Source organism: Pelobates fuscus, chromosome 5 (genome assembly GCF_036172605.1).
Source record: "Pelobates fuscus isolate aPelFus1 chromosome 5, aPelFus1.pri, whole genome shotgun sequence".
Classification (NCBI taxonomy): domain Eukaryota; kingdom Metazoa; phylum Chordata; class Amphibia; order Anura; family Pelobatidae; genus Pelobates; species Pelobates fuscus.
Window position 1 is genome coordinate 298,057,182 of NC_086321.1, and position 20,951 is coordinate 298,078,132.

The window sequence follows — 20,951 nt, forward strand, 5'->3', positions numbered from 1 at the left end:
AGGGTAAGGCCGGCTTCCTGTAACTTGTTAAATACTAAAGCCAAGTGTCCCAGGTGAGCTTCCCATGTGCCGCTGTAGATGGCGATGTCATCCAAGTAGGCACATGCGAAGTCCTGCATTCCTTCCAGAAGTCGGTCCGCCATCCTTTGGAATGTAGCCGGGGCATTCTTCATCCCAAACGGCATAACCTTAAATTGGTATAGCCCGAATGGGGTGACGAATGCTGACTTAGGGATGGCGGCCGGGTCTAGCGGAATTTGCCAATAGCCTTTACACAGGTCTAGGGTACTCAGAAAGTGTCCACTAGCCATGCGATCGAGCAATTCGTCGATCCGTGGCATAGGGTAAGCATCCGTGATTGTCCTGTCGTTCAGCTTCCGGTAGTCAATACAGAAGCGAGTCGTGCCGTCTCGCTTCGGTACTAACACTACCGGGGACGCCCAGGGACTTTGGGAAGCCTCAATAACCCCTAGTTCGAGCATTTCTTGGAGTTCTTTCCACATGCTCGTGCGTACTGCTGCTGGTATACGATAGGGCTGCTGTCTCAAGGGGTTTTCCCCCTGGGTCTCTACCCGGTGTACTGCGGCGGATGTGTATCCGGGTAGAGAGGAGAATAGCCCACCGTATTCCTGTAGCAGGTGCTTAGCGTCTGCCTGCTGGGGGGGGTCTAGCTTGTCTCCTAGCCCGACTTGTTCTACCGTCCCGGGGTTAGCTGCTAGTAGGTCTGGTAAGGGGAGTCCCTCACCATCATCCGTGGATGGGGCGCATATGGCAGCCACATCTTCAGAGCGTCCGTGATAAGGTTTCAACATGTTTACATGAAAGGCCCGTCGTACCCTTTCATCTGAACATTTGGCCACGATATACGTGGTGTCGCTAATTTTCTCTACTATTTTAAATAGCCCCTGCCAGGCTGCCTGGAGCTTGTTCTTTTTGGACGGTCTGAGAGCTAGAACCTTTTGCCCTATTTCCAGGTGCCTATCTCTTGCCCCGTGGTCATACCATTGTTTCTGGCGCTTCTGGGCCGCCCGCAAGTTCTCCCGAACGGACTCGGTGAGAGCTTGTAGGCGGTCCCGAAACTCCAGTACGTATGGCAGGACTGGGACTCCCTCCTCTCCTGTGTTGCCCTCCCAGTGCTCCCGTATGAGGTACAGGGGTCCCCGAACTTTTCTCCCGTAGAGGAGTTTGAAGGGGGAGAACCCAGTGGATGCCTGAGGCACTTCCCGGTAGGCAAACAGGAGGTGAGGTAGAAACTTCTTCCATTGACCGTAGGACTCTGTGAACGCCGTGAGCATTTGCTTAAGCGTGCCGTTAAACCGTTCACAGAGGCCATTCGTCTGTGGGTGATAGGGGGAGCTAAATAAGGGCTTCACCCCGCAGCTCTGCCACAACTGTTGAGTTACAGTTGCCGTGAACTGGGTCCCTTGGTCGGAAAGTATTTCCCGGGGGAACCCTACTCGGGAAAAGATCTTAACTAGGGCCTCTGATACCGTCTCCGCCTCAATGTTGGAGAGCGCCACCGCCTCAGGGTATCTGGTGGCATAGTCCACCACCGTGAGTATGTAGCGCTTCCTGGAGGAGCTGGGTTTGCTGAGAGGCCCCACCAGGTCTACTGCTACCCGGTAGAATGGCTCGTCAATTATAGGTAGGGGTCTTAACTTGGCCCTAGGGTGATCCCCCCTTTTCCCTATTCTTTGACAAGTATCACAGGTTCTACAGTAGGACTGCACATCGTTGGATATCCCTGGCCAGAAGAACGTCTGGGTAAGGCGGTCCTTAGTTTTCTTGATACCCAGATGTCCGGCTAGCGGGATATCATGGCTGAGCCTTAGAAGCTCTGCCCTGTATTTCCGGGGTACTACTAGTTGCCTATTAATCACTTGCGCTGCCCCTCTCCCCACTCCCCCGGTAACCCTGTACAGCAACCCTTTATCCCATTGGAATCCCTCGTGGTTATTCCCTTCCCTGGGTGTCCCTACTGCCCTCCTGTAACCGGCTAAGGTGGGGTCTGTTTGTTGGGTTTGGCCAAAGTCTTGGGGGGTACCCCAGAAGGGGATAGGGTTAGGGGCGGCTACGGGGTTTTCAGTTCCTACCTATGGTTCCTCGGAGTGTGTTGGTCCAGCTCGGCGGGCTTGCGCCCTAGTAGTCACTGCGCAGGCTCCAGCAGGTTCGGATTGTACCAGCTGTGAAGTCAGGCACCCCAAATCATTCCCCAACAAAACGTCCGCTGGCAGTCCCGCCATAATGCCTACTTCCATCGGCTTGTCGCCATGTCCCCAATTTAGCTGTACCCGGGCAGTGGGTATCTTGTGGATGGCACCCCCGGCCACTCGTACGGCTATAGTCCTGTGGGTGCGGGCCTTGGCAGCTACGGTGTGGGGTTTTACTAGTGTAAGGGTGGCGCCCGTGTCTCGGAGCGCCTCTGCTTCTTGACCATCTACGGTGACCAACTGTCTGTGGTGGACTCGGTTGTCGATTTCAGCTTGGGCTAGGTCTACCTCATGTAGCACGGCCCACTGTTCTGAGTCGGGTGCTGGCTCTCCCACAGGGGTGTGCTGATAGTGGTGAGCGGCCGCCCTCGGGGTTTGTGGGGGCCGTTCCCAGCTGGTTCGGCTCCGCTGAGGGCAATGGATTTTGTAGTGCCCGGGCTGATTTCACTGGTGACATACCGGGGTGGGTCTCCGGGCAAAACCTGGCTGGGGTGTGGGAGCCGCTGTGGGTGGTCTGGGGTTGGTCACAGGTCCTGATGGTGGAGCACTGGACCTTACCAGAGGACGGTTCCCACTAGCTTCCCCCTTTCGGCCTTCATGATGCTCGTCCGCCAGCTTGGCTGCGGCTTCGATGGTAGCCGGCTTTCGGTCCCTGACCCAATCCCTGGTGTCTGTCGGGGTGTGCTCAAAAAAATGTTCAAGTAAGAAGAGTTGTAGTACCTCTTCCAATGTGGTGGCCAGACAGCCTTGTATCCAGTTTTGGGCTGCTCGATACAGCCTAAAAGCCCACTCAGTGTAGGAGTCTCGGCCCCCTTTCCGTAAGGCCCAAAATTTCTTTCTGTAAGTCTCTGGGGTCACGGCATATCTAGCTAGCAGAATTTCCTTTACCTTGGCATAGTTATGTATGGCTGTGTCAGGAACTGCTCTGTAAGCCTCGGCTGCACGGCCTGTGAGCTTGCTGCTTAAGATCGATGCCCACTGCTCTGATTCCAGACCCTCCAAAGCGCATTGACGTTCAAAATCCTGTAGATATGCGTCAATCTCTGTTTCTCCGTCCGCAAAGCTTTTAAATGCAGCATAGTTAATTTTTCTCCGCTGCCCTCCATTTATAGATCCCGTTAGAGACGCGTTGTCTGCTTGGTTCAAGCTGGCCTGTAGGGCACTGCGTTCTGCGTTTACTTGTGCCAGGATTTGCGTTATCGCTTCAGGTGGGGGGTTCGGCCCATATAAATTTAGCCTCCACATCACCTTCTGCTGGAACTCTGCTTCCTCTCGGCTGACGTCCGCCACGCTGCTGGTTTGGTCGCCCTCCATCAGTTCTGCTATGAGGGTAGCTTTTCTCTTGTTGCTTGCCACCTGGCCTCGGGCTTCCAGTAGATCTTGTAGCGTCGTCTTTTTTAGTTTCTCGTACTGCTGGGCCATTCATCAGTTGTCTCTCTGCGTTCCATTCAATCCCGTCGCTTGCCACCAGTTGTTAAGACCTGCAGGGGTGATGGTGCTGCGGTCCCTTGTTCCTTTTCCAGCTGCTGAGTATAAGTGATCATAGCTCTAGCAGAGGGTAGAGATGAATACAGCTTCCCGACAATCCTTCCCAGTAGTTAGAGTATCCTTTCCCCAAACATGAGCCAAGACTTCATGAAGGGTGTAACAGAACTAAAGCTTTATTGAAACAGGCTGGCTTTTATGGGGGATCCTCATGCAAGAGGACCTCCCAAAACAAACAAACATAACACTGTCAGGATCGGGACAGGGATCCAACACGCAGAGTACAAACAGTAGCCAGATACGTATACCGGACCTTAGAATGGCCGGACTAACGTAAGTAGTACAGTAGAGAATAGTCAAAGACAAGCCGAGGTCGAGGGTAACAGAAGACAGGTAAGCGATAGACAAGCCGAATCAAGGGTAACAGAGATAAGCAGAATAGAGCAAACAAGCCGGGTCAAAACCAAAAGGGATAACTAGAAAACACGAGCACTGAGTGACTAGAACAAGCTAGAACCACGACAGGGCAATGAGCTAATGAAAGAAGCACTGTTAAATGCCCTGTTCAGATAAGTAGACACACCTCCGACGAGTCCTGATTGGTCCTGAACCAATTGAGTGACAGGTCGTTCCGGGTTGATGTCCTGACGTCGACCTCCGGGCGTCATGCTATCAAAGGGAGTCACTCCCTCGCGGCCGGCTTTGCATGACCGGATGGACCGCGAGGAAGAGGGAAATCAGGCCGTCCGGATGGATGAACGACTAAGTCTCTACCTCTCTCGGAGGTAGAGACCTCAGGTACCCTGACAAACACCAATCACTGTACAGTATTTTCTTAATACACGCCCTCCCTCTGCCTGGAAGATAGTGAGATAAGTTAAAGGTTAAATCAATTATCTCCAGGCAGAGGGCACACATTTTACCCAAACATTGGAACACCCCTTTCCCCACAAGGTATCCCCACAAAATACATATCCCCTGATAGCCCCGATCTGGGAGGCAAACATATCCAAATTTCACCCAGATCGGTTCAGGGGTTCTTAAAAAGTGTGGAAGTCTTATTTTACCGACCACACACGAGGCTCCTGCCCAAAACAGTTCCACGAATTCAGAGTGTGTGGTCGGTCAATTGGAGAAAAAGGCGAAAGCGGTCAAAATACCGAAGATACCCTCCTGGCTCATAGGAGCGATTGTTCCCCTGGTCCATACGAACATAACTACCGAATGCCGCTCTTCTGGATGTTCGGCAAGTAGGAGAACCGCCGTTCGGTAGTTTTCAGCGGTACTTCGCACGGTCGAGTGTCCGATTTTAGTTCCAGACACTCGATGACCAAGTCCCGCTGACTCGCCTCGTGCGAACAAGATGGCCGCCGTTTTCTTTTCCTCGTGGCGTTCGGCTATACGAACAGCGGCCACCCAGGGAACACTTAATTGTCGGTGCTTCAGATCACAACAAGCCAGGAGGGAGGTCGTGGTTCGGTAGTTGCATACTGCCGAACGAATAATCCACTATAGGCAGAAAAGGAAAATAAAATACACAAAAAATAGAAGAAAAGGTCGGCTGAGGTTTCTTTTCTTCACACCAGGGTCGCGGCTGCGACCGGGCCCGGTCCGCCAGGGGGCCCGGCCGCCCCTGCGACCCGGTATGTACGCTCTGGGCCAGCCTCTTCTCCTGGGGGGCCCAGGAGCCGGCCACCTCCGGGCCCCCCGAGGCTGGCCCTGCTTACACCCGGCGGGCAGTCAGTCTGGCCGGTGCGCGAGGGAGCACTCTCCCCTGAGTGCTTCCTCTTCAGCTCCCTCGCGCACCGCACTGATACCGGAGCCGGAAGATGACGTCATCTTCCGGCGCCGGTATCAGTACGCGGCGCGCAAGGGAGCTGAAGAGGAAGCACTCAGGGGAGAGTGCTCCCTCGCGCGCCCGCCGGGTGACCGGCCTCCAAGGAGCCCAGCAGCACCACTGGACCCCAGGGAATCCCCTCAGCACTCCAAAAGGTAAGGAGGCTGGGGGGATTAAATAAAAAAAAAATGCGTTAGTGTGTGTGTGTGTGTGTATTAGTGTGTGTGTGTGTGTGTGTGTATTAGTGTGTGTGTGTGTATTAGTGTTTGTGTGTGTATTAGTGTTTGTGTGTGTGTTAGTGTTACTGTGAGTGTTGGTGTGTGTGTATTAGTGTTACTGTGAGTGTTATTGTGTGTTAGTGTTACTGTGAGTGTTATTGTGTGTGTGTGTTAGTGTTACTGTGAGAGTTAGTGTTACTGTGAGTGTGTGTGTGTATTAGTGTTACTGTGAGTGTGTGTGTTAGTGTTACTGTGAGTGTGTGTGTTAGTGTTACTGTGTGTGTTACTGTGAGTGTCAGTGAGTGTGTCTGCTAGTGAGTGTCAGTGAGTGTGTTACTGTGTGTGTCTGTTACTGAGTGTGTTTGTGTTAGTGAGTCTGATGTCTGTTAGTGAGTGTGTGTTTGTCAGTGAGAGTATGTTTTGTAAGTGAGTGTGTATGTATGTCTGTCGCTGAGTGTGTCTGTCAGTAAATGTGTGTGTCTGTTAGCTAGTGTGTATGCATCTGTTCGTGAGAGTGTGTGTGTGTCTTCAGCACTTACCTTTCTCCAGCGCCTGACTCCCTTGGCGCTGGGGATCCCTCCGCCGCTCAGCTCCGAATGCGCATGCACGGCAAGAGCCGTGCGCGCATTCAAACCGCCCATAGGAAAGCATTACTCAATGCTTTCCTATGGACGTTCAGTGTCTTAAAATCGCGGAAGCTCCTCTAGCGGCTGTCAGTGAGACAGCCACTAGAGGCTGGATTAACCCTCAGTGAAACATAGCAGTTTCTCTGAAACTGCTATGCTTTCAGCTGCAGGGTTAAAACTAGAGGGACCTGACACCCAGACCACTTCATTGAGCTGATGTGATCTGGGTGTCTGTAGTGGTCCTTTAAGTGTGTGTGCATCTGCATGCACTGGTGTACATACCGCGGTCGCAGCCCTGCAACCCCTGCGACCAGGTGCCCGCCGCCATGTGTTGCGGCCCCGGCCTGCGCAGAGTAAGTGTGCGGGGGAGGGGGGGGCACGGATCAATTTTTGCACCGGGGCCCCATAGTTCATGTGTACGCCACTGCCTGGACTGGTTTGGGAACCACTGTTATAGACAATAAATTAGGCAGCAACACGCAGTTGTCAATCTGCAGTTGCTAAGGCCAGTAAGATTTTGTCATGTATAAATAAGGGCATAAATTCTAGGGATGAAAATATAATTTTGCCGCTTTATAAATCGCTGGTAAGACCACACCTTGAATATGCTGTGCAATTTTGGGCACCTGTTCTAAAGAAAGATATCAAAATACGAGAAAAAGTGCAGAGACGAGCTACAAAATTGATGAAAGGAATGGAACATTTTAGTTATGAAGAAAGGCTAAACATTTAAATCTCTTTAGTTTGGAAAAACGACGCCTCAGAGGGGATATGATATTATATAAATATATTCGGGGCCAGTACAAACCATTATATGGAAATCTATTTATAAACAGGGCTATACATAGGACACAAGGTCACGCATTTAGGCTGGAAGAAAGAACTACAAGGATGTTTAAACAGAAATTGGGTAAATACTTGTAAAAACATAACAATACAGGGAAATAGATTCTAATTAGTAGGGTAATACCTGCTTGATCCAATGAGATATCTGACTGCCATTTTGGGGTCAAGAAATAATTTTTTCCTTGTTTGTTGCAAAATTGGAAGAGCTTCAGACTGGGTTGTTTTGCCTTCTTTTGGATCAACAGCAAAAACATATGTGAGGAAGGCTGAACTTGATGGATGCAAGTCTCTTCATAGCTATGTAACTGTAATTCCATGAACTAGACGGATCCATGTATAAATTCTCAAATGCTGATCAGAAGGGGTTGTTGCAGAATTAACTGAATATAGTCTCGTAATTGTCTGTATAGAAAAATATGCATAAACGAAACATGTGATCCTGTAATCAGTGACCCTAAAGATGTTATCCCCTCAGACCCAGTGCAAAGTCGTCAGGACAACTTTTGCAACATTATTGTGCCAGACCAGAGGTGTGGTGTTTACGCATGGTTGTGGGTTTCCCAATTTCCGGTCTACCGTCTGTTAGAGCCAAGGTTGTGCTGTTAAAGGTATCCCCACCACCATAACTTGTTGGTACCTGTTTCTCCCAATTTCAGTACCCGTAATAGGTGACACGCAATGTAGTACAATTTGAAGTCAAGTAGAGCCAGGCTCACCTTCACCCTTTGGCTGGTTCAAATGGTCAAAAGTATTTGATCCCCTGCTAATTTTGATTTTTTTTCCCACGGACAAAAAAAATTATCAGTCTATACTTTTAATGGTAGGTGTATTTTAACAGAGAGAGACAGAATGGGAAAAAAAAATACAGAAAAACGCATATCAAAAAAGTTATACATTGATTTGCATGTCAATGAGTTAAATAAATATTTGACCCCTTCGACTTCGTACTTGGTGGCAAAAGCCTTGTTGGCAATCACAGAGGTCAGACGTTGCTTGTAGTTGGCCACCAGGTTTGCACACATCTCAGGAGGGATTTTGTCCAACTTCTCTTTGCAGATCCTCTCTCTCATTAAGGTGTTGAGGCTGACGTTTGGCAACGTGAAACTTCAGCACCCTCCACAGATTTCTATGGGATTAAAGGCTGGAGACTAGCTAGGTCACTTAATGTGCTTCTTCTTGAGCCACTCCTTTGTTGCCTTGGCTGTGTTTTTTGGGTCATTGTCATGCACGACCCATTTTCAATGCCCTGGCAGAGGGAAGGATGTTTTCACCCAAAATTTGCCGGTACATGGCCCCATCCATCATCCCTTTAAAGCGGTGCAGTTGTCCTGTCCACTTAGCAGAAAAACACCCTCAAAGAATAATGTTTCCACCTCCCTGTTTGACGGTGGGGATGGTGTTCTTGGGGGGTCACAGGCAGCATTCTTCCTCCTCCAAACACGGCGAGTTGAGTTGATGCCAAAGAGCTTGATTTTGGTCTCATCTGACCACAACACTTTCACCCAGTTCTCCTCTGAATCATTCAGACGTTCATTGGCAAACTTCAGACGGGCTTGTACATGTGCTTTCTTGAGCTTGCTGGGGCTGCAGGATTTCAGCCCTTCATGGCGTGTGTTACCAATTGTTTTCTTGGTGACTATGGTCCCAGCTGCGTTAAGATCATTAACAAGATCCACACGTGTAGTTTCCTCACCATTCTCATGATCATTGAAACTCCACGAGGCAAGATCTTGCATGGAGCACCAGACCGAGGGAGATGGACAGTTATTTTGTATTTCTTCCATTTGCGAATAATCGCACCAACTGTTGTCATGGTGGAAAGTTTGGAATCTGATTGCTTCTGTGGACAGGTGTCTTTTATACAGGTAACGAGCTAAGATTAGGAGCAGTCCTTTTAAGAGAGTGCTCATAATCTCAGCTAGTTACCTGTATAAAAGACTCCCGGGAGCCAGAAATCTTGATGATTTATAGGGTATCAAATAGTTATTTCACTCATTGACATGCAAATGAATGTATTAATTTTTTGACATGCGTTTTTTGACGTGTTTTTCTGGAATTTTTGTTGTTGTTGTTATTCTGTCTCTCACTGTTAAAATACACCTACCATTAAAATTATATAGACTGATAATTTCTTTGTCAGTGGGCAAACTTTTAAAATTAGCAGGGGATCAAATAATTTATTCCCCTCACTGTATGTCTGCAATTTCATAAAGTATGGCCTGCACAACATGAGACAGAGTTTTAGATTCTATTTCCCACTACTACTTTGTCACCAATGACAATTGGCATATGTAATGAATGCCTATAGCACTGCCTCATCTCATCCTGCAGCTACTTGCAAACATTTCCAGAGACAACTTAGTCTAGCTGCATTGTTAGCCCTATATACTGCAGTACACCATGAAATATCCTAGTGAGCCAGTCATGGAATTTGAACATTATGATCGGGGCTACCAGTCCCTGCACACACTCATACATTGCTGTAAAAAGGATACAAAGTATAAAGTGAGCAAGCATGTTCCAGAATAATATGGAAATTATATAACCACAAAGCAATTGTTTTTTAGATAGAAAAACAAGATGGCATAACAAAAAAACAAACAAAAAATACCTCCTGGTCAATAGAAGATATCCGTATCAGAAAAAAATTTAATTTGTGGAGAATCACAGGTGGGATTCTATTTATTTTAAAATTCATTGCCTTAAACTCTGGCTTGGCAAGAAAATAAAAAAAAGTGCAAAGAGAAAAGAAGGAAAAAAAAAATCCTCAAAATAGAATTATTAATTAAAATGTACAAGTCCCCTATCCCCTTCTACAGCCCCTATCCCGGCAAATCCCAGGTAAGTTGTCAAACTGTTCTTAAACAGTTTGACTACTTACTCTGGGAGTGCACTCTAGGTACCATAACCACTACAAAGTGCTGTAGTGGTTATTGTGCCTGGATTATTTCTTTAAATAATCTACCAGTGCCCTTCCCAAGATTAGGTTCTGGATCTGCGCTTGAATGGCATCCATTTCTGCCGAACAGGGGCCCAGTATATGCCGCTGCACTGTACATATATACAACCTAGAACATTTTTTGACTTGGGGTGCCTTGGAAAAATATTAAAGGCGCCTTGAACCTAAAGTTTGGGAGCCACTGAAATATAAGATATCAGAAAACCCTATTTGCCCTTCAAATGCATGGGTAAATTTTATAATGACACTCCTACCTCCTTAACACATCTTTACTCAAATATTAATTATCAAACATCATTCCAGGCAATGTGCTGCATTTCATGAAGCCACCTTCTATCCTTTGTCTCTCTTTTCAATTTCTAGCCTCCATGATAACCCCCACTTTTTTCTACAGCAACACATTCTCTTGTTTTTGCATACCATTAATTTCTAAGTTTGGTAATGAGCAGTTTATTAACAGCTAACTTTTCCAGGAAGACATAGATTAGCAACTCTTCCATGTGACTTCACAACTGTAGGATTGCTTCTAGAATAGTGCATATTATAAGGCAGGGCTCGACAAATCCCAGGCGCCAGGTCGCCATGGTGACTCAACATTTTGTCCTGGGATTGGTCAGCCCATTCCCTCCTCCTCCTGTCTCGATACCCGTGCAGCGCTGTGTGCGCCGTGAGGAAGTGAAGAACTGTAATTACTTCCTCCTGGTCCAGAGGCAGCGCAGGGGAATGACAAGCTAACCTGGCAGGACACCAGGTAGACGGCTCTGCTCCCATGCCGCAAAGCCAACCCTGCTCGCCTCCCACCGACATGCTGCAGAGCCGATCCTGCTCCCTGCCCGCATTCATGCCGGCTAGCCGCCCTTTACCCTGTGTGACCTCAGCGCCGCGAGGAAGTTATTACAGCTTCCTCTCGGCGCACACGGGGCTGGAGAGACAGGAGGTGGCGGAAGCAGGGAGTCTGAAACAGTGGCTGCCTACTCCCATTAGCCGCAACCAGCCCCACTAACCAGTTGTCACCTGCAGCTGCCCAGTCCCACTGGACCCCAGGGGAACCACCCTCCTGAGCTTAAAAGGTAGGAGGGTTGCTAAAAATATGTATTTTTCTTTTCTAATTTCTGTGTATTTATCATGTGTGTATGTCTGTATGTGTATTTGTCTGTGTTTATGTATGAGAGTTTGTGTGTGTGTATATATTTGAGTGTATCAATAATAATACTTTGTGTGTGTGTGTCTGTTAGTGTGTGTGTTTGTCTGTTAGTGTGTGTGTTTGTCTGTTAGTGTGTGTGTGTCTGCATCTGTCAGTGTTTCTGTCTCTCTCAGTGTGTCTGTGTCTATGGCAGTCCGGATGTCTGTCAGTGAATGTGTATGTTTAGGTCACCAGCCCCCTCCGATCGCAATGGAAATTATGTTTTTACATATCTTTTACCCAGCGCCCTACCGCTCTCGCTATAGCTGGCCCACCTTCGTAGCTCAGATTATCAATTACCAATCAGCATCTCCTCATGCATTAAATCAATTAATTAAAAGCATCTCTATGGGTAACATTCAGCGCCTCCATGCAGAGCGTGGAAACGCTGAATGTAGGTGCTGCTCATTTTTTTACTAAGATAGGAGACACTTTAGTGGCCATCTGAGCGACAGCCACTAGAGGTGTTACTAGGCAGCAATGTAAAAACTGCCTTATCTCCGAAAAGGCAGCTTTTACATTGAAAAGTCTACAAGGACAGGCTATATACCCCAGAGCCATTACATTAAGCTGTAGTGGTTCTGGTGACTATAGTGTTCCTTTAAGAATTGTATTTTTGTCGGGGGAGGGGTGCAGAAACTGGCTCCTAACTTTTTTAGCTGGCTCCTAGATTGAAAGCAAATTTGTCAAGCCCTGTTATAAGGCATTTTGCGATTCATTTGAAATTCTGTTCTTACTGCTTATTGTTCTGCTCTCCACTGTTATCCTTCTTTTTCGCCTATTTTAAAACTAAAAACACACATACATTCTATACTGCCTCTGAAAGCTAAACTAAGTAGATCATATATCTGAACTCTAAAATAATGAGCGTGGATCTATACGTTTTATCCATTATTTTGCATTGCATGAAAGTAGGACTCATCATACAAATCAATATATTATAGAAAACTTTGTTTTATTAAAAAAAAAAATCAACAGGTATACAAACCGACTAGTTTCAGAAACTAAACTAATTATTGAAGAGCATATCAACTTTAAGAGGTATTCTCTTGGATTTAGAAATGGTTAGGCAGAATGCCAGGTTTATTAAATATGGTTTTCTGTTCATTTATCATCAGTGATGACGGCAAACAGCACAACGGTCCTAAACGTTTTTACATTCCAAATCCTTGTGAAATCAGTCTCCACTGGATACAGCCCCGCTGCAAACAGAGACTGACCACCTCCACAATACCTATTCTAGATCTTTAAGGGTATAAACTTGAGGTTGTCACACACTAAGCACAGGGAAGAGAAAGACCAAATGTCTCGTTAGCAACCAGCAAATGTTCATTTCTGAGGTAGCATGTTAATACTGCATTGTTTTGGTGGGTATAAAATTCCTTTCCCAAAAATTTTTAGAAAGGTTCCATAAGTTACATATTTCACAGATCTTCAGGTTACGTAGCAAGACAATTTGGCAGCTGAAAAGGCATGTGCCTACATTGGAAGAGGTAAGTTGTACAGTCAAAACCTAAAAATAGACATATGCAAATTAGAGCATAATCATGTTATTTTGCCATTGATAAAATATGAATAGTCTCTTCTTTGATTAGACACAAATAAACACTCAGGCGATTAAATGTTTAGGAGCAAACAAACTGCAGCCAAAAAATCCAAAAATATCCTAATGAAACAAAACTGAACAAATTCTGTCCATAGTACAAGCTTGAATAGTTTAAAAGAAAATAAAGGTATTGAGTGTGTGTGGCCTCCTTTTCACCTGCTGGGATAGTAACATCCCAGAAAATTGAGTTGCTTAGTTTAAAAAAAAAAAAAAAAAAAAAAAGTTGGAAGTGGTTTATCCTCCTACTACCAAGAACAATGCATTTTTGAAACTTTAAAGTGTTGCTTGGGTAGTCTTATGACAAATACTAAATAATGAGATTGCTGTTGATATTCATGGCTCTAGAATCTAATGTCTGGCAAGGATATAAATACAGACCTGAGGATTTTTTTTTTGGGGGGGGGGGGGGGGCTGAAAGGGAATATTATTGGCTTGAAATTCAAACACGTACTTAACAAAATGAAAAAATACAAATCTGCCATTATGCTCAATGTTGCAGAAATGCTCAGGAGATTAAGAACCTCCTTGTTCTACTTGATGGTGACTGGCTCATAAAACAATCACAAACCTAGACTTTTTGTTTGAATGCAACCTGATTAACATTATACCACAGTTAACAGCAAACTCCATATGTGACAGATGAGAAAAAAAAAATGAAAAACACAGACAGTTGTCTGAGTGTGAGGAGGCACTGTTAAAATAACAAAATTTATATAAAATATCCTTTAAACACAATAAAGGACACAAAGAAGCATTATTACTTTTGTCTGAAAACATATACTTTTTGTAGTAGAGATGGGTTATCAGGGAGCTAGTGTGGCAGCACAAAGTCGAGAAGGTGATATTAGAATGTCTGGAAGAGCCATGTTGGTCATAGAGAAAGTGCTCAGTGGGAGATCCAGCCCCACTAAATCAGACACGACGGGAAGCTCTTGAGTAGGGTATTCGAGGCGGTTGAGGTCATTAGGGAGTACAGAAGCTTCCTGGTGATGCTCACAGGATGGACCAGAAAGATGATGGTGTCTGGAGGAGTACTGATCTTCGTTGGAAGAGCCATTAACACAGAGTGAGCAGTTCTGAGTATCTGGTGTATCTATGGTATACCAAGAAAAAAAAAAAAAAAAAAAAGGAGGGGACAATGTAAAAAAAGTAAACCATATAACCTTATGCAAAATAATGACATGCATAAGGAAACGTATAAAACGTGTTATGGAAGGGCAGGGATATATAAGCGATACCTGAATTTCCAAAACTCTCCCGACTGCTATGCAGAGATTCCTGCATTCCAAATGGGCGCTCAGATACTGGCATGTCACATTCGTACTCGCTAGGAGAGAAAGCATATTCAACAATTATACAGTAAGAAAACACCACAAACACAGACATTTATTGCAGTATGAGCATAATTCATAAATGTAGCACCCCAACACTCACAAAGCTGGCGGTATCCAATGTTTCCTTCTTCCCTGACGACTTTTTTCAAATAATTCGAAACGTTTTGACTTCTTCCAGGAGTAATAGTATTGCACACACTCCCCTACTGACCTTGTTCGAACCTGGTGGAGGATAGAAAAAGAAAAAAGTCACAATTACAAGCTAATATTACTATATAATCTACCTCAGGAGGTCCGCCGTACTTACCTCCGCCGCGATCCTCTTCGGGAGGACTGCTTGACAGCCCAGACAGCCCTCCCATGACAAATCAGGCCCCCGGGGGCCATGTGATCGCTCACAGAGAGCGATCACATGGCCCCCTATAGCTGGCTGTGGATCTAGGCTGTCAGACAGTCCCCCTTCTGGTGGGTAGTGTAAAAAATAATATTATTAAACATGTAAAATAAATTAAATGGACACATATTTGTGTGTATAAATATATATATATATATATATATATATATATATATATATATATATATATATACACACACACACACCTTATATATGTAACGTCATACGTAGTGTATTTTAATATAAGTACATAAGTACACTTAGAATGAAGTTACATATATACGAATATATATATATATGTATAATTACAATAAATAATAAAATATTTAAAAAATGAAAATAAATTATACATACATATGTAGTTTCATTCCAACTGTATTTTGTTACTAATATATATATATATATATATATATATATGTAACAAAATACACTTAGAATGACAATCTATCTATAAAATACAAATAACCACAAATAAATGTATATAGATAAATATATATGATTACATTAGTATACATGTCGAATTTAAATACATATATATATATTAAAATTCTACATGTATATTTAAGTAATTTTTTTTGCATAATTATGTGATTTTATTAATTAAAATTTGATTGATATGCCTGACAACCCAGGCAGAAAGTTGAGAGAATTTAATTTGCAAGCACTATATTTAACCCTGTAACTTTCCAAGACACCATAAAACCTGAAGATGGGGGGTTCCGTTTTACTCGGGAGACTTCGCTGAACACAAATGTTAGTGTTTCAAAATGGTAAAGTGTATTACAACGATGATATTTTTAGTAAAAGTGAAGTTTTTTGCATTCTTCACACATGAACGGCACTTTCACTGATGATATTATTGTTGTAATACGTTTTACTGTTTTGAAACACTAATATGTGTGTTCAGTGAAGTCTCCCAAGTATAACAGTACCCCCATGTACAGGTTTTATGGTGTTTGGGAAAGCTAGAGAGTCAAATATAAGGCTTGCATTTCATTTTTTTCACATTGAAATGTTGCCTTTGAGACCGTATGGTAGCCCAGGAATGAGAATTATCCCCATGATGGCATACCATTTGCAAAAGTAGGGAACCAAAGATATTGCAAGTGGGGTATGTCCAGTCTTTTTTAATTTGCCAAATTAGTAATGTTACAACCCGAGGTATTGCAAGTGGGGTATGTCCGGTCTTTTTTAGTAGCTACTTAGTCACAAACACTGGCCAAATATTAGTATTCTGCTTTTTTCACACAAAAACAAATATAATCGCCGAGTTTGGCCATTGTTTGTGACTAAGTGGCTACTAAAAAAGACTGGACACATACCCCACTGGCAATACTTAGGGTTGTGACATTACTAATTTGGCAAATTTTAATGTGAAAAAAATGAAATGCAAGCCTTATATTTGACTCTCTAACTTTCCCAAATACCATAAAACCTGTACATGGGGGGTACTGTAATACTTGGGAGACTTCACGAACAAAAATATTAGTGTTTCAAAACAGTAAAACGTATTACAACAATAATTTCTCACATTCTTTTTGATTTTATTCATAATAAATTATGTTTCATATACGAATAGTTCATGAGAAATTAAAGCCCTGTTTCTTGTGAATAAAATGATATATAATAAGTGTGGGTGCATTATGGTTGAACAGACATATAGCGCGAATTTCAGTTTTCGTTAACATTTTGTTTTGATCAGAACATGTACTATTGAAGGCGTTAATTAGGCGTTAATTAGGAAATTATTTGTGTTCAAGCCCATGTATACTATTTAACATCAACAAACCGCTGTAGGTGATTTGTCCATTGTTTTTTTGATAAATGTTCTTAACCCCTTAAGGGCAGAGCTTCGGAAGCTTGTCTTTCACTTTATGACAACGGCATTTTTTGCTGTTTGCGTTCAACTGCAATTTGCATTTGACTAATTTATTGCACCGACGCATATTATATACCGTTTTTTAAAGGACAGAAAGGGCTTTCATTTGATGTAACATATATATATATATATATATATATATATATATATATATATATATATATATACATATACATGCTTATTTATTATGAAAAAAAAATACAGAAAAATGCAAAAAAAATGAAAATGTGATTATTTTTTTTTACAGTTTTTGCAATAATAATGTGTGCCTAATTAGTGCAGGTTAAGGAAAGTAATTAAAAATAGATTCATTTAGTTGTTCTGATTTACAGAATATATAATGTGTCTGGGATTTGAAGTTTTTTTTTGGTAGTTACAGGTCACAAAGCACAAGGAGTAAAATAAACTTTTAATGTGGAGCGATTTTAGAATTTGGTATGTTTGTCTTGTAAGCTTAATAGCCATAAAAGAAAACAAAATTGCCACACAAAAGTATATATTTATATAAAGTAGACACCACAGGCTATTTACCTAAGGTTGTTTTGACACTTTCTACGTAGCCATTTTACCGCCAACCTTTGCTAAATATTGGAGTAAAATTTAGTTTTTTGGGGGTTTTCGCACACAAACTTATAACAAAGAACTTCTCATGTGTATTTTGTAAAGTTGGTGTGTGCTATTCCTGTACAAAGCTTTATTATGTGTTCAGTTACTTCTGCTGAGTACAACGGTACCCCCCCATTGTATGACTTTGGCACTATTTCGTGAAGCTACAGTGCCATATAGGAGACCTGTCCTTTTCAGTATTCACAGTAGAATTTTGAGAGACGGATTTAATGAGCCTATGCTTCCATTTGGGGTATTATAGTAGTTTGACTGTTCAAAAAAACCCCACAAAGGCCTACCATTTGTAAAAGTAGACACTCCAGGGTATCTCATAAGGTGCATATTGTGCCTTAACATGCCCCCATTTTTTTACCATTACATGCCAAAGTATGTGGTAAAAAAATTATTTTGTGCATTTTTTACATACGGATTGCATTTTTGCTGGGCATTTTGTATATTTCATGTGTGCCACTAAGTTCAAACCCCCCAAATTATGCTCAGCTAAGTCTTCTGAGTAAAAGGACACCCCCATTGTATGTCTACGGCACTATTTTGTGAAGCTACAGTGCTATATAGGAGACCAAGCCATATCAGTTTTTACCGAACTTTGAATTTTGACGCCGGGCCCAAGTGCAATTTCCAAGCATCTTCGCAGGTTTTAAATTCAAACTACCCCACAAAGGCCTACCATTTCTTAAAGAAGACATCCCAGGGTATTTCAAAAGGCATATTTTGAACCTTAGCGTGGGATAATTTTTCCGCTAGCTTGTACCAGGCGTAGTGGTAATGAGCGTTATTAAATGTATTTTTTCACTTTTTAAAACTTTTTTTACTTTTTAAAACTATTTTTTTAACTTTTGTTTTGCTTATTAATTTTTTTAAAGTTTCCTAAACTTGGTAAAACTTTTTTTTTTTTTACAGATTTAACATTTTTCCAAGCTTTTTTTTTTTTACGTTAACCCCTAACTAGCAGTAAGCAGAACTAACAGTAAATTCCCCATTTTCCCATAACTCCCACCCACCCCAGCTAGCAAAATATTTAATTATACAATATTTAAATTAGTTAATTAAATAAATTTAACCCCTGAGGGTTAAAAAATAAATAAAAGTTAATCATCAGGGGTTAAAAAAAATTAGATCACAGTATAATACTGTGATCTGTATTTTGATCACTGTAGGCAGTGATCGACTGGCAGGGAAGGGGTTAATTTTTATTTGGACTGGGTAAAGGGTTTATTTTTTTTAATTTTTTTACTTAAACGTTATTTAAACTTTTTTAAGCTTATTTTTAAACTTTTTTTAACGTTAACCCCTAGTTAGCCTAATACTAAATCCCCCAATTCCCCACTAACTTCCACCCTCCCCAGCTAGCTAAATTTATAATTTTTAAATATTTAAATTAATTAATAAAATAAATTTAACCCCTGAGGGTTAAAAAAAAAAATAATTAACCCTCAGGGGTTAAAAAAAAATAATCAGATCATAGTAAAATGTAATCCCTGCCAATTGATCACTGTAGTCAGTGATCAATTGGCAGGGAAGGGGTTAATTTTTTATTAAAATGGGTAAAGGGGGGGTGGGATTTTAAATAAACTTTATTTTTTTGTCACCAGGGGGCAGGATCAACACTGATCCGTCTCCCTGCACTTCACAGTGAACCCGGAAGTGCAGGGAGGCGGAGGTGAGTATACAGAGCACATGTGCCCGCTCTGACATGCTGTCAGAGCGGGCACATGTACTGGGACAGCCCAATCCGGTGCTCCCGGTCTGCCTCTAATGCAGAGGCAGACCGGAGCACCATTAACTCCACGATCGCGGCTTTTGCGGCGATCTGGGGTTAATTTTAACGGGTGACGGACAAGGTCCGTCACTCGTCATTAACGCATTCCCCTGAGTGACGGACGAGCTCGTCCGGCACTCGTCGTTAAGGGGTTAAAAGCTTTGCTACCCACTGAACTGACTGGTTACAGACAAATGTCAGAAGGCCATGCAAGTAGGGGAATAATGGGGTGAAAATTCATCTGTACTACAATGAGGCCTAATAATTCGCCCAACATGCCTATACTTTCACTTCATGTCTACAACTACACTCTTAGTTACTCGTTACAGTTTCCAGCTATTTGGGAAGGTGTTATGGTCCATTGTTTAGTAATTTCTTACCTTGTTGGCTTGAATGAGGTGGAAGTTCTTGCCATAAACACGGAACCCTTGCTCGAAATTCCTACGCTCATCCTCACTCCATGCAAACAGACCACCTAACATTTTAAGGTGACAAAACAAACCCATCAACTAAAGATCAGAACTTTAAAAGATAGTTTTGCAGTTACAGAGATTCATATATGGTCTTCCTTTTCGCAAATTGCAAGAAATATTTTTATATTTGGTAAACCATAAACACATGCAGCTTTGATCTACCCATTTATCTTCTTCAAATATGAAGAGGGATACAAACCAAGAAACAAAACTACATTTTCTATGGGAGTGCTGCAACACAAGAAACATATCTGCAAACGGACACAAATAAGTCATCTCCATAATGCAATATAAATAATAAGAGTACGATTCCAGCCTGAGATGGCTCATTATGCCTAAAATTGAATTACTCAACATTTGAAAAAGAAAATTCTATGGTTTGTATGTGAAGACACTCAAGAGAAAATTTATTCTGGTATGGTGTAGCTATTATAAAGATAACCAAATACACATGTGGATCACGTTTTGGGGGGGGGGGGGGTGGGCGTGATGACGACGTGACGTCACGCAGGGAGCATAGCGTGCACGCCGCCGTGTTGAGCTGAGCTGGAGTCCCACGCGGGAATGAGGGAGACACCATCCGTCTGAATGTGCGGCTGTTCGCCTCGACGAGTACGCTGAGGAAGTCATCATCCGTTTTGATCTCGTAGCTGTTTGCCTCGATCCGTATGTTGCCTGGACTTGCACTACAGGAGAGACAGTTTATGCTGCTTACCGGCTCCAGGCTCCAGTCTCCTAAGTCTGCCTCTACCTCTAAGCCATCTGCTACGTGGAAAGTGATATTGGTGAGGCAAAATGTATATACACATCTAGAAAGGAGTTATGTGGAAACGCTGAGGGCAGCTGGAATTGGAGCTGATTATTGAAATAACAACCTGAGTGATTTATATTACTAAATAAGGCAGTTTAAAGAGAAAGAAAACTGGGCTTAATAATTACTCCCTGTTGAGTTGAAGTCGAAGTGGCTGTGAGTTTTGAAAGGACTTTTTTTCCTTTTCTCCTTTTTCTTTTGAGAGGAAATTGGGAAAACAGACAGCAGAAGTGATAAGGAAGAGAAAAGCGAAGGATATATAAAATATTAAAAAGCCCGGTTTGACAATCTGCCCTGAGGGAAGTGCAAGTATAGCAAGTATTGCAGTGAGAAGCTGGGAAGGGTGCAAAGCTAATTTAGACTAACACTGCTCAATAAAGTACTTAAGTACTCAAGTGGAAGAAATTGTATTTGGAGAAGTCAAGCGGTGTAAAAACTGTATCTGATCTGATTTGAAGTAAGAAAATGAAATAACAAGAAAATAGATAGAGAAGTTATCACTTCTCAGAGTGGTTAAAAAAAAAAAAAAAAAAATATATATATATATATAAAAGTTAGGTCTATCAGGGCACCTCAGCTAAACGGCGTTACAGTTAAATTACGTCAGCTCAAATATTATGAAACAGGTATTTCCGTGAATGTAAACCTATACTCAGAAAGCTGCTACTCAACGAGATTGGTAAATACAGTGGACAAACGGGAAT

At 43.0% G+C, this 20,951-nt stretch overlaps 1 protein-coding gene across 1 annotated transcript in view; it reads right to left on the reverse strand.

Moving 5' to 3' along the window:
- Nucleotides 1-13,379: 13,379 nt before the first annotated feature.
- LOC134611528 (mesoderm induction early response protein 2-like) overlaps nt 13,380-20,951 on the reverse strand; it is a 63,095-nt gene continuing 55,523 nt past the window's right edge. The window contains exons 9-12 of the mRNA XM_063455478.1: nt 19,344-19,438; nt 14,405-14,526; nt 14,209-14,297; nt 13,380-14,063 (exon numbers count right to left, since the gene is read on the reverse strand). Coding sequence (XP_063311548.1) covers nt 13,774-14,063; nt 14,209-14,297; nt 14,405-14,526; nt 19,344-19,438 — 596 coding nt within the window. The 3' untranslated portion in view covers nt 13,380-13,773. The remainder of the gene's footprint in view (nt 14,064-14,208; nt 14,298-14,404; nt 14,527-19,343; nt 19,439-20,951) is intronic.